Raw genomic sequence first — 14,856 nt, 5'->3', positions numbered from 1 at the left:
TCCAATTGCATTATGGGTAAAAACATTTGCTTCACATACAGGCTCACTGACTTGCAATCAACACTTCAGAAGAACTTTGAAGAGTGAGACATCGCCTCATCTAAGCTGCCAGAAAGATTTTTGCAGGTGAGCAGTTGCAGAAGTTCCAGTTTTAACGGACGTCTGAGTTTTCCAAATTGTTGCTAATGAGAATAGACATCTATAATGTTTTTAAATTCAGCGAGGCTCTTCACCACCACAGACAGTCAAACTTTTAACGATGCATGACTTTAGGGTAAACAAGCCAAGAATTAGGCTCATTACATTCATGAGGCTGCATGCTCTAAGTAAAGCCCAAAACTAATGGTTACTAATCTGCTACATTTAATGGATTCGCCTCGCCACTCGTAGCTCAGCATCTGCCTAAAGCTGTGCAGACATTTGACTTGTTCTGACCTTCAGGGCATTTAACACTTTCTCCAAACATTACTTTTTTTTTTATCAATTATTCCTCCATGTGGCCTTCAATGCTCGGAAATCAAGTTTGCACTTCAGACCTTTCACAGAAAATGAAGCAAGCAGTCATTACTTCTACAGTTTGCTGTGTTTGTGTTAAGCGCTGAATCCTGAGTTAAGGGTCTAATTAAAGCAATGTACCTTTCTTTCTGTCATTGTCTACCCATTATGCATACGTAAAGTGCAGCAAGGAGACAAAAACAGACTTGTTATTATGAACTGATTCAATGAGTCAGAAGAACACCTCTGACACAACAAACTACATACTTTTGTTGCAAAGTTTTGTCTGTTATCTGGAAGTTCCTGCTAGTTTTTAATGTTGCAAACATCATTCATGATTCTGTTAGGACCCTATTTACTCATGTATACTCCCTTTTCATATCCCCACATTACGTGACTCTGATTTTTGAAAGTACTTTCACACATTTTACTAACAACACATTCAAAAGAAGTGGTGTTGATTTCATGTTACACAGACACCATACAAAGAAAGTAAATTCCATCTATCCTTCATCTTGACCGCTTATCCGGTTTGTGGTCGGGGGGGCTGGAGCCTATCCCAGCTGACTTTGGGCGGAAGGCAGGCTACATCCCGGACAGGCTGCCACCCTATCACATGGCAAACGTGGAGAGACAGTCAAGAGTCAGCCATTCTCGCACACACTCACACCTAGAGGCAATTTAGAGTGACCAATTAACCTGGTGTGCATGTTTTTGGACTGTGGGAGGAAGCCGGAGTACCCGGAGAAAATCCACGCATGCACAGGGAGGACATGCAAACTCCACACATAAAGGCACCTGCCTGACCGGGGCTGTGAACCAGGAACTTTCTTGCTGTGACCCACTGCACCAACGTGCATCCCAGAAAGTAAATTAAAAAAATAATACAAATATCTATCTGAGGGTTCTTTGAAAACAACATTAAGGCAAGAAGAATGTCTGATCACAGCACAATCTGCAAGGAAATTGACAGCATTTGGGCAACACTTAACTGATGATGGATGCTCTGGGAAGCTTAGAAACAACCCACAGTCATACACTTTGACCCTGACGATATAGAGCCGAATTCTAGGAAGGACAAAAGCATACTAATACCGCTGAGGTAAAGGAGGAATTCTGAGTAGCAGGACTGATAATGTTGTTAGCTGACCGGTGTCGAAAGCAAACTCATGATACAGCAACTCTACAAAAAAAAAAAAAAAAAAAAAAAAAAAAAAACACATCCAAAACTCTCTCACCTTGCTTACGAACATCCTCCACAGCAGCAATGAGCTCCTCCTTCAGGTCCTGGCTGTCTTTGGCAATCTGCTCACCCTTCTCCAGAAAGTTCTGGGTAGCCTGCTCCACGGACACTGCCAGGACATGGGCCTTCTTGGAGCGTCCCTTCTTCTTACTGGACGGCCCTTTGTTGCTGGTGTTCACCAGGGTGGTAACCTATGAAAAGAGGAGAAGGTATAGAGCATGTTGAACATATACAAGAAGAGTAAATTGCAGGTAAGATACATGGCGATAAGTGAAAAATAATAAAGAAGTAACTTTCATCTGGTAATGTTTATAAAAAGAAGTAAATAACAAGACTATTATTTGCACACCTCAGGCTGCCTGTGCTGGAAAATTCAAATGAACTCTATCTCTCTCTCTTAATGACTTGTTGCATTGTTTGCAAATAGCAACAGCTGACAGGAAAGCAACACAGACTTATTAAAAGATAAATAAAAATTGTAATCTTTATCTGACTGAAACAGATGCAAAGCTGTGTGCAGCTATCTCCCAGCGATGCCAATCCAATTAAAAGATAAAAATTTCACTAATCCAATTCTTTCTTTATCCTTTTATGAAAAGAAGAACTTCCTTGTAATTATGGGAGAATTCTTTGTCCTGATTTTAAAATGAAAAGAGAATAGTCTGAAGACATAATATATGCCTCCACAGCTATAATGAGGGGAATTATCCTAAATGCTATACGAACATCAGATGTGTTTTAATGTATCCAGCAATTATCAGGTACATTACCTCATCCTACACAACCCACTGAAAACCATCCCTCAGCTTAAGTAGAAGTGCTGTAAAGTGCTTTTTCTGAAGCTGTCCCTGTCATTGCAAGAAAAAGAAACTGAATGAGCCTCTGGCGATAATTCCTTACATCTCAGCTCTTCAGGAAATAGCTCCACTGCACAAAATCAATAATGTGATGTGTAACAGAATCCTGGAAAATGATCATTTGATGTAATTGTTGTCTGCATTTTCTAGCTGTATTACTTGTAGGGGAAATGTAATATGACACGTTCCATTAAGAAAGCTAGTACCCTCAAAAAACATTTCTGCACTAGACCATACAACCATCGATTTCTCCTTTGTAGAAAACACTCAGTCAAGATGATGACAGGCAGAGCTGAATGTTCACAGCCAATAAGAGTTTGTAGTTCGTGTAATCGAAGCAGCAATGTTGTTTGGGGTCCACAACTAAAAAAAAAAAGACCCATGTCAGAAGAGCACTCAGCCTTAAAGTAGTCCCAAAATCGCTGGAAATAAGCACCAGTGAAAGATAAAAGCCTTTGACTAATCAGCAATCACATGCTGAAGTCCACTTAAGGAAGTGCAAGCCTCAGGGATGAGAAACGTCTTAGACATGCACTGCACTAAAAATGTATTTAGATGTGGATTTTGTCAGAAAAGTAAAGTTTCAATCTCTCCGTTTTAACGATGGTGAGCTGTAATTAACATGTCATTACGATCAAACCTCATCTGAAACAGAAAACCTTACTTTGAAAGTATAGTTAACAGGAAGAATGGAATGAAAAAACTGCACACTAAATTCACTCAGCCTACAGGACAGGGCGCAGAAGGGAAGCAATTAATGCTGCCCGTCAATAATTAATTAAAGTGTGGAATTATTTCCACTGCTTGCATGCCGGTGACACCTTTGCTTTTGCTGAACAGCTGACACTTATCTGCCTGAGGACAGTGAGGAGGCACACGGACAGAATTGATCATTACATACTCCAGTCAGAGTTTTCTGTCCGAGGATCAGCCTGACAGCAGCTGAAGCTGCACAATGGGGTGAAATGATTCGTTTATGGAATATATCACAGGCTTTCACTCTGAAGAAAAAAATAGGTGTTAAGAGCAAAGTTATGTCCTGTCTCGGCTGCACCGCTTAAGTGCCTGCAGACTGGAATAAAAACTTTAATGATGTATGTCCTCGCTCATGATGGCTCCAGGAATAGTAGCGCTGATACAAAACCAGATTAACCTTTTCAGAAATGTTGCTTTTTAAGGTATTTCTGTCAGAATAGTCATTCAATATTTATTAGCGTTAAATTTGGAATCCGTATTCAAAGCTGCCTCTTCAAGTAACTTTCATACATCTGTTTACCATCAACTCCTCTGCTCAACATCACCTCACTCAGCTGAATGAGTGCTCATTATGAAGTGCAACCGTGTGTATATTTCAATCCAACTCTGCTGAATCGATAACTCATCATTATATTTACACTTGAAAGCACACACAAACCTGTTCCCTGCACCTTACGCAGACACAAAAGCCTCTCTCACAATGGATTCCCATACATTAGAACAGACCTAGAACCTCTGATAGACACACAACAAAGCAAGCACAGTCAATCATGAACAGACACAAGCGCACAAAAGAAGCAAACTTTTAAGTTCTACATCTTCTCACAGCCACAGTGAGAAATCCTGCGGTTGTTGCTCGGCTGGTAAATCAACAGTGCCGAGCTGTGTCCAGGCTGATTCAGAAGCAGCTAGTGATGCAGAAATCAGATTTCCGTGGGGGCATGTCTTTAATTGTTACATTAAAATAGCCTGTTCAATACATTGACTCTGCCATATTACAAGGCTCAAACCCAACAGATTATTCCCATATTTGGTAACCCCTTTATCTCATTGCTGACTTCTATCCAGCCTGATTCAGGTCACGAGAAATAACATTGTTTCTTTAATGGGATGGTTTTAGGGCCATAGCTTACCAATATGGCTGAAACTGATGTGAAATGCTCTGCCTCTGCTTTGGCATCAGTATCAAATGAACTTGATGTTATCTCACATTACGTACAAATGCTAAGTCATGACCACTCCATCATGTCAAACCAAATATCTGTGTATGAGGTTGATTATAAGCCTGATGAATTGGCTGTTGAGGCTAGGAACCTGGACAAACAGCCTACTACTAAATCATATATTTTATGGGTCCTAATTGTTTAAGCATTCAGGGACATTTTGGTGTGGGTGCTCTGATGATACCCTTCCGAAATCAAATGATCAACAGAAAAGTCCTGGACCAATTATCCTCTGACAATGGAATATATACCTGGTTATTATTGGCTGATCTGTTTGCCACTGCGCTCATACAGCTCTAAGTTGGGAATAGTTCAAATTTGCAAACATCACATACTCATCTGTGTCACTTCTACCTCACTGCCCAATCAAAATCCAGAAAGGGCCGAGCTCTGAATCAACTCTGTCAACAACAATGGAGGAAAAACTAGCTAGACTTAGAATTGTAAGGGCAAAATGTCCAAGTATAGTGTTCCTGCTAATGCTTTGACACAATTAATTTGCAATGTAACCCAGGGAAGAGAAAGTGCAGTGAGACAACTTTGTAGGCACTACCAGCAAACACAAAAAGCACCATTAGTTGAAACAGGCCCTTAATCATATAACAGAGCACCCCAAATTATGGCTGTTAACACTTAGGCCTCAGGAAGAAAGCAAAACTTCTTGCTTTGTTAATAGTTAACTGTCTATTCTTTAAAATAAAAACTGACTAAAAACACTTTTGTTTTGAAGGCACAACAACAAAATCAACCACAACAACAAAACCAACCACGACAGATGTAATGTTAAAAAAAACAACAAATAAGAGATCTTGATTTTCATCTCAAACTCAGAATGATGCATTGACAGAGATAGTTCTCAGCTGCTACCTGATAGGCTCTTGCTTTAAAGCCATGGTGTTGTATTCCAAATAATGTGGTTAAGAAAAGTTAGGTGCTAAAGCTACAAAACAGAATCAATTTTAAAGGAACATATAAGTGATTGGAATGCTGTCTGATGTGCTTTTGTGACTGATTATGTCACATTATATAAACTACAAATAAAGTTCATTGTTTTAATATAGAGTGTGGAGAAACCATAAGAGGCTTCTTGCTGTATTACAGTGTCAACAAAAACATTCTAGTTTGTTGAAAACTGTATATCGTGGCAATAATATCAAGCTTTACTTTGCACCTGGACTATTACAACAGCATTACAGAGTGGCACACAGTAAAATGAGTGCCGGTGGTTGGAGACTGTCATTGACACAGTGGATTAGAGGCACTAATGTAAATATGTCTGCATGAAAAGGAATGAAAGAGAAGTCATTCAGCCATAAAACTGTTAATTAATTGCCAGATTTTGAAGGCTGTGTCCATAATAGCAGCTCATCTATTATTGTGTAACCTGTGCTAGGTTTTCTTTTTCTTCTTTGTTGTTGTTCAAAGATTTCTGCTTCAATATGCGATTTAAGCCTTGGAGAGTTCAAGTGTTAATTCAATTATGTACAGCACTAGAGTTTCACTTGCTGTAGTTTTCAGCAGATATACAGTGCAGTGATTACATTACACGAGGAACCTGAAATTGTCGTCCAAGGTGACTGCAAACTTTTGAGGCGGTCTATTGCAGAGAGTTTTTCCTTCAGGTATGCTTGGTGGTCAAAGAGTACAGAGTTTGCTGAATCCTGAATAACTAGATAGATGATTAGATCTGCCTTCATCAGATCTTTTGCAACTCTCCCATGGAAAAGAATAGAAGCACTTTAACTGCTCATTTATTCATTAACACTGGGCTGGGCTGGGGGAGTACACAACGATAAGACTGCGGCATGTGTCATGCAGCTTTCCACAGGGATTGGCTCAGTCAAGTCAAAGCTTGTTGACGTTTTGTTCTGCAACAGTGACTCAAAAAGCTTGATGTATATTTAATTATGCCTGCAATAACCTCAACGCATACACTTAGGCTGTTTCTATCTTATCCACCTTCATACAGATTTAAATGGGCCATTCTGATGAAAATACCGTGCTGTCTCTGCACGCAGCTGCCACACTGGATATCCTCAGATAGCATTAACAACATTAACAATGGTTCTGTTTTATTCAAGTGTCAGGCTGAGTCATAACTGCGTGACAGTGAGCCAGCCTGGACCCCAAACCTTATGAAGCTTGTGTATTTATTCATTTTATATATGTGAACTGTTCTGCTTTTCCTAATGTGCCATATGAAATTGTCCTCCATGAAAAATGCATATTAAACTAGTAGGATGTCAGCCCTTGGTTTACTGGCCCTAACTGCATGGTTAATTTTGGCTTATAGCTGCTTGGAAAATGCATGTCTATATTTAGAACACCTTATAACTTTTTTTTTTGACTGGTCCCATATCATATGAAAGACGAATAGCAGTGAACTTGAAATTCAGGCACCATTGTAAGCCTTTTTTACAGCTGACTAATTATGTTAACTGATATCAAACAACATAATCCACTGATGTTTGTAAATTTCAACTATTTCTTTTCTTCAATGAGGCTTAATATAATCTTGTCAAACCTTGTATGCTGTATGGTATTACCTCACTTTAAATTACAAGGTATGCTTTTAAGTAGAGAGAATGTAGTTCAAGCAAACTGAGTGAATAGTTGCTCCGTCTGCACTGCACTTCTTTTGCGCTGACAGTGAACTCACTTGAAGGAGCGAAATAAATAGGCAGCAGAGTTTACACTGATTAGGTGAAGCGTGGAAATCTGATTTAACAGACATCCCTGGGAGGGACAAACAAATGCGAAGAGGAGAGACAGTGTTTTTGTTTCAGGCTGAATGATGTTACATTTTGGGGTCCTTAGACACCGCATCCTTTCACTGTGGCTGCTGAGGCATCCAACTTTAATCACTGCTGTGTCACAGAGACACGGCATATGACAAATAGCCTCGCTGCTTAACTTTTGAAACTTGCTCGGCAATGACAGCCGTCAACCCAATATTCAGAAACAGATGTTGAGAAACAGGGAAATAATGGTGGAATTTGATGTTAGCTTACAGCACTGTGGGAAATGGGTAAGTTTGAAAGATAGTTGAATTATTATTCTAACAAGGTGATAAGAACTTTTTTTTGAACTCATATGTGCTGACATTTTAATTCATGTTTTTGATAAGAGCAGTAAAAAGTACAAAAATTCATTTTTTAATGGACATTCCAAAAATTATATTTTAAGAAATGTGCTGCCAAAATCCTAAGAAAAAGAAAAAACACTGCTTAGACTTTTCCTTTCTGTATCTAGTATGTTTATTTAGAAATAAGTAATATAATTATAAGTTATTTTATTAAGAAGAAGAAGAAGAAGAAGAAGAAGAAGAAGAAGAAGAAGAAGAAGAAGAAGAAGAAGAAGAAGAAGAAGAAGAAGAAGAAGAAGAAGAAGAAGAAGAAGAAGAAGAAGAAGAAGAAGAAGAAGACTTATATAGCACATTTCTGGGTACTCAAAGATGCTTTACATGAAGTGGGAAAAACAAAAACAGAGTTGGGGAGTGAGAAGAGGTCATGTGTTGTGGCTTTTTTGAATTGGTAGGTTTTGAGTTGGTTTTTAAATGAGTGAAGAGAGTCAGAGTTGGGGATGTGTGGTGTAAGGGAGTTCCAGAGAGTTGCGGCAGTGATGGCAAAAGCTTCTTTCATGAGGCTGTAAACATTGTACATTTGCACATTCAGTTACACTATGACATAACAACTCAATCAGTCCATGCACAATATTTATATTTATATTTTTATATGTATTACTGTTGTCTTCCTTTTTAACTGTTAGTTCTTTGTGGCTTTACACGGGACCTGGTAATCGAAATGTCGTTACATATCATGCGACAGCTTGTGTTGGTATGACAATACAAAACCTTGAATCCTTGAATCTTGTAAAGTTGTTTTTTCTACGTGGATTTTATCCTCTATACATCACAGATCTTGAAAGTCTTATCAATAATTTTCATTATTAATTGACAAAATGAGAAAAGGCTAATATGGGGCTAATTAAAATAGATGAAAATTAGCCTTATGCTAACTCTGGTATGTTTACATAGATGCTTCACTGAAATGTTCATTAATATGCACTGTCCTTTTAAATAAACAAATAAAATTAAAAATCAAAATTAAAATGATTTGAGGAAATATTTATAGTAGCGGACATGCTTTTTTTCGGAGTAAAAGTAAGTTTGCAGGATTTATTTGTGATAATATAACACATTCAACGTAAACCATGATGTAACCTGAATTATCCGGATAATTTTAATTTCTTTCACCAACTCCATTTGCATGTGCACACACTGTCGTTAGAGGAGAGATCTCTATAGGACCCAACCTGTTCTTCTACACAGCTACAAGGCCAACTGGAGCACAATAAAGCTTCATCACAAGTCTGGAACATTTTAATACCTATAAAAAGTACAGAGAAATAACTGAGCACATGGACTCATCAAGTACACCCCTGAGGGTGAAAAAAAGGAGGTAGAAAACTAAAAGTTTGCAAAAAGAGAAATGAAGTAGGCCACAGTAATGTTTGCCCGGTGCATTCAAATGTGGCCTCATAGAAAACAAAATAAATTCAGCGTCCAGGAAATGGCAGCCTTGCCCTTTTCTGCCAGCTGGTAATTGGCCCTGAGCAAGCTCATTTATCCTGTGTATTAGCAGTGAAGCTTTATGCAAGACCACACTGGGGTTATTTCCATACAGCAGCATGTTATGTCATTCTCTCAGCATCGACTCTGCTAACTCAGACACCACAAGTTTTCCTGTGTGGGCTGTGGGTTTAGATATAGTATGAATCATGTGCACAAAGCTGTATTAGATTTATTAGACTAGAAAAAAATAAGTTTTTGGGGGACGGCGCTAAGTTCTTTAAGTGCTATCCCATGTTCCGTCAGCACTAGGGATGTACACGATTAATCGATTATCGATTCATTGATTGTTAAGAAATTACTCGAAACACACATTGTTGTTTTCAATTTTCCGTCACTTGGAACAAACATCATGTGGTCTCATATTAAACTCAGCTATCAGGGAGGTGTTTAAAGTTTAAAGCATGTTTCCATGTGAATCAGCTGTTAAAGGTGTTGCACACAGTGGAGACGTTCAGCTGGCGGCTGGCGGCTGTGCTTCAGGTCTCCACAGCGCTTTTTAAAGAGGATCAGTGGGTAACTGCTGCCAACAACGACACGGATATGAAGGTTGACTACTTTAAACAGGACAGTTCCACCTTTGGATACAAAGCCAACAGACTGTTAGGAAATACTACTAAGCTATGTTTGCAGAGCAGCAACATCAGAGCCGTCTGAGCTTTTCTGCCGCTGGACTGATGATGACCCAGTTGCGCTCCTGGCTGACACCTGACCGAATACACATGTTTATTTTTCTCAATAAGAATGAGTAGGCAGAAAACTGGACACTGTGAGTCTGAGGTACTTTTCTGTTAGTAGTCTGAGCTTTCACTATATATATTTATGTACTATAAAATGATGTCCGCGGAGAATACTTTTATGAGCCTGATCGTTGATAGTCAGTGATAAACATATACCTGTATTCAATACCGTCAGTTATATGCATTTCGTTACTGTAGAAAATATAATTTAGGGGAAAAAACATATTTGTCCTTGTTTTTGTCATAAGAATAATAATGTTTTAGTTAACTGATTAATCGATAATAGATCATTAACATTTCCAAAAATCCATCACGGAAATACTTAAAATGTACATCCCTAGTCAGCACCAAATAATCCTAAAAAGAAATGTTAGAAGTTTTACTCGACAACCAGAGAATTAATGAGAGCATACATTAGTTCTATCAGGTCACATGTGAAATGGTATGTGTTAGAATGATGAGGCGCAGTGACTAGTAGGAGCATGAGTAACTGCTTTCATATAACTGGCTTAATTAAGCACACAAGCTATCATCCAGCTAGCACAATCTTTACAGAGGTATGAAGATTAAACTGCAAAGGCCCGATCATTAGATTTAGTGTAGTATGACTGGACATTCAGTCGTGGTGAGGAAAGAAGTTCAAAGAGAAGGAAAGAGAAATTGCAAGTGCAGATGGTCTCAAAAGATGTTGCAACATTATAAAATATTTAATTTCCAGCTAACTAAAGAGACAGACTCACGGCTAGATGTGTGCTGCCTGATGAAGCAGGATTAAAATGTTCAAAAGTGAACACTTCTTGAGGATGAAAGGAGACAGGCTGAACTGTTTGGCTCATTATGTTGTTATGGGCTTAACCACAGGGGTCCCCGGCACAGCCTAATCAGTAAATGGTGCTTTTATTATATGCTATATTACATACTGTGGATCTCCAGAGGCCAGCTGTAAACACAAGTATGCAGAAAAACATGCTCCTGCAATTACCATGTTCTACATATTAATTGGAATCATATAACAAAGCCTGATTTTCAGTAAAGGATTGCGGGTATCACACCCAGATATCCAATTCCAGGAAGTCTTATAATGCTGGAAAATCCTGCACATATGTATACAGTAGTGCCATAAATGCTCACCAAAAAAAGGCTAGTATTCAATTTCAAGCCAGGCCTCTTATTTTGGCTGGGATCACGGCTTTTTACAAATGAATAAAGGCCGGCTTACAATTATTGGCCGGGATTTGCGCTCTCATTGTGAGAGTGCTAAATTCTGTCCACATATATGATGAGCTGAATAGAGAAGGAAAGTCCTTTCCAGTTTATTGTGGAGTCGATTCATGACACGTGACACAAATTTCACAGTTTGCATTGCAAGCTTGCAAAAATCGGCTCATTCAAATCAAACAAGACACTCTGTTGTGTGTAATGGTATAGTCTGGATGTGCAGGGTTGAGGCTCAGACAGCCTCAGACTAATTTAACCCCTAATTCTTATAATAATAGTAATGTCAAAATTGTATTAACTTAGGTTATCCAGTAAAGGGAAATGTTGCCATGGTCACTGTAGATTTTAAGCATGACAATGCTAATACATCCTCCAGCAATAATTGCTGCCGCTCAGCAGAATTAAAAGAGTAAAAATGTTACTTTCATTGTACAGGGCTGTTAACCCCAGTGTTACTGAATTAGGTGATTTTTTTACAAAGACACTTGTTTGCATAGAAAAAGGTGTGTTTTGCTCCTAAGGATTACATAATGGTTAATTTGAATGTATAACTCTAGAGCACAAAGGTGTTATTGGCTCTACAGTGTAGCTTGCGGAGCATTTAACCCTTTGCTTTTTGAATTAGACGGTGTCTTTTTGGCTTATTTGCACAGGTGCAGTAGGCATACATGCACACAATCCTTTTGTGAATGAGTCGTTGACTTTGTACCAAGATATGAACATTTTCAAATACAAAACTGCTTCATAAAAAGGCCTGGTACCTTCTGCAGAGTACCAACTTGTTAGTAATGTTAGTTTCACTTGATCAAAACAACAACAACAAGGCAACCTACAATGTCTGATCAATCATTCAACCATGTCTGTGCCCAGTGTCTACTGAGTCTGCAACTATTTACTATTTTGATAATCAACTCATCATTGATTATCAAAACCAGTTTTCAACTAATTGGATTCTTAACTGCAATACAACTCATTGGTTCTTAGAGATCAGCATTTCAATGTAATATTACTCTTTTGAACTCTAAATATGCCATTACAATTTTTATTCATCGTGTGCCGTTGCCCTAGCGGTCTAAGCGCGCCCTATTTACAGATGCCATAGTCCTTGTCGCAGCGGTTGCTGCAAGTCTTCCCCCACTCTCTGCACCCAACTTTTCCTGTCTCTCTCCAGCTGTCCTATCAAATAAAAGCAAAAAAGCACAAAAATATAACTTTAAAAGTATATATATAATAATCCGTGAAGGACAACTTATCTAGTTCTAATGTGCCAATTCTTAAAATGTAATCTTGGACCTGACAGAAGATTTTGCGGATACCTCATATACAAGTTTTCCAGGGCAAGCCTCACATGATGTGAGAAGGCACAGATGTAGATATCATAATATTAAATGGGACACAAAACCAACATGAAATGGAGAAGTTTTGATTATTCCAAGTTTAGGCATTGAAGTTTGATAATTATCAACCTCATTTTAATGGCTGGTTGTTTCCATTCAGATTCAGTACGTGTCATGCTTCCCAGAACAGATTAATATTTCCTGGCACATTGGGACATGTTAAATATTTCTCAACCCAAGTGTAGACAGCTGATCACTGTGAAAAGCTGAACATTTCCTGGGTTAGACCTCTCCCAGGGGAACTTTTCCAGATGTTCCGGAAGATTGACTGTGCAAGGAAAGATACATGCAGAACAGCAATGACCGCAGAGAGAAATCAGCACACGGTCACTGGGCAAGAGACACACAGGACCACAGAGGACCGATTAGAGCACCGAAGTTGTATGGTAAAACTTGAGCAGCCCTAAAAGCACATTTGGAATGGTCTCTCATGCTGGAAAGGAAGAGGGAGAAATCCCATCAGTAACGTAAGGTTGTTGATACTCTGACACTTTTCAATACCACGTGTTTCTTACAGATACAGTCTATGCTGTTTTTTTGTTCAATAACATGGATAAGAACTGAAGCATACAAAAAAAAATCTAATCAGTCAAAGGGTTCATAGTTATAGGTTCACTGCTTGTTTTGAAGGGTTCGTTTCATGCTCATAACTCACAAGGTTTCATTGTGGGATGCCACTAGTTTCACACCATGCTTCAAACACATGGTCAACCAACGAGCTTAGCTGAATTCATCTAGTTTATGACAAAATATTTCTAGCAGTTTCCTGACTTCCTTTCAACCATGTCCAGCTCCATTTATTTCTCACACGGTCGTCATTAGCAGTCATGTCTCTGCCAGAATCCATTAATGTAGCCCTTGTTTTTAAATCCTGCGCAACTATGCAAAAGTGCTGATGGATAACAAATATTTGCACATCACTGAGCCATGAAGTGCTGTGCTGCAGTCATACAGAACAAAAAACAACAAAAAAAACACTATGTCAAGCTGTCACCACAACAAATTTTATTTTACTCTGCTAAAGCACACACGAACAAGCATTAGAGTTTAATGTTGGACACCTTCCAGCCTTTTATTATTTAATCAAATCTGACAGCAAAGAAATACCAAAGCCTCCCCCTCATCCCCCAGCAGGCAGGTAAGAAACAGTTAACAGGCAATACAGAAGTGATTATGCTGCGGCAGTGGGGAGGCTAACCTTTCCTTCAAGCATAAGGAGTTGTTGTGCACTGCCCTACCATTTTATTGCTGATCAATAGCATTAAATGCCATGTGGCCTTTCCTCTCCGAAGCAACGGCCAGTGCACTGTCCGCTCGGTAGTAAATCCCTGTGGCTCTGCGTAGCCATTCAATTTTCCGCCTTCAGCCTCTGAGACTCGTATCCAGGGAATGAGTGATGCACTTTAACTGTTGAACATTAGGAAAAAGGCTTGTGCATGTGTGTGCAAAAGTAACAAGCTGCACGCATGCAGGATAATCATGAAAACCCATACACAGCCCCTGGGAGACTCTTTTAACCTTTGACATCCTCCTACAGTATGTGATACACATAGCACCTCCTATGAAATAATTGATGAGGATGTTTTTGCCCATGTGTAAAGTGCATAATGTGTACAAAAGCTCAGGGGAACCAAAGCAGGAGGACGGGCCTGTTCATTTTTCCAAGTGGGTGAATCAATCACAAAGCGGTGAGAGGGACAATATAGAAACCTGTCTGCATAAGGTGGCTGCTGTGATCGCTTAAGGCTATATCACACTAGAGCCCCGGGTCAACAGGATGCGTTGCCTTGCGTCTCAGCACGCATCAATATACACAGAAAAGAACAACCTGGACAGGAAGTCAGGCACGAAGATCGCATGCAACATCCACCAATGTCAAAACAACACATCATATACGGACTCCTGACTGTTTAAAGATCGTTTAGAGCAGAAATACTCATTGATTATGGATGTAAGTTACAAACAGCCAATTATCCGGGATCCAGGTCAACTACAAAATTATTTTAAGATGATAACTGTGTCAGAAGGTAACAGGACAACAAAATAGAGCCAAATTATTCATATTAAACTCATCTAAGCCTGAAAAAATGGAATACCATCCAAATGAGCAGAAATTCAACCACAGAAAGGCTCTGTAATCTGTTGTTTGTATTTGGTTCTCTCTTTGCTGGACCCAGCTGATCCTGCCTGCTCTGAGCTGGTGCTACGCTCCCAACATGCGTCCAGCCTCAAGTGGACGCTCAGTGAAGTGCAGTTTAAAACACTTCTGCATGGGCTTCATATTTTTTTTATTTTAA

At 39.1% G+C, this 14,856-nt stretch overlaps 1 protein-coding gene across 1 annotated transcript in view; it reads right to left on the bottom strand.

The window, feature by feature from the left end:
- Nucleotides 1-14,856, bottom strand: part of ctnna2 (catenin (cadherin-associated protein), alpha 2) — a 422,437-nt gene that overhangs the window by 282,720 nt on the left and 124,861 nt on the right. The window contains 1 exon segment of the mRNA XM_034687997.1: nt 1,734-1,929. Within this exon segment, the coding sequence (XP_034543888.1) occupies nt 1,734-1,929 (196 nt within the window).

This window comes from Notolabrus celidotus, chromosome 7, assembly GCF_009762535.1.
Source record: "Notolabrus celidotus isolate fNotCel1 chromosome 7, fNotCel1.pri, whole genome shotgun sequence".
Lineage (NCBI taxonomy): Eukaryota > Metazoa > Chordata > Actinopteri > Labriformes > Labridae > Notolabrus > Notolabrus celidotus.
This window is presented reverse-complemented; position numbering and strand designations above follow the sequence as displayed.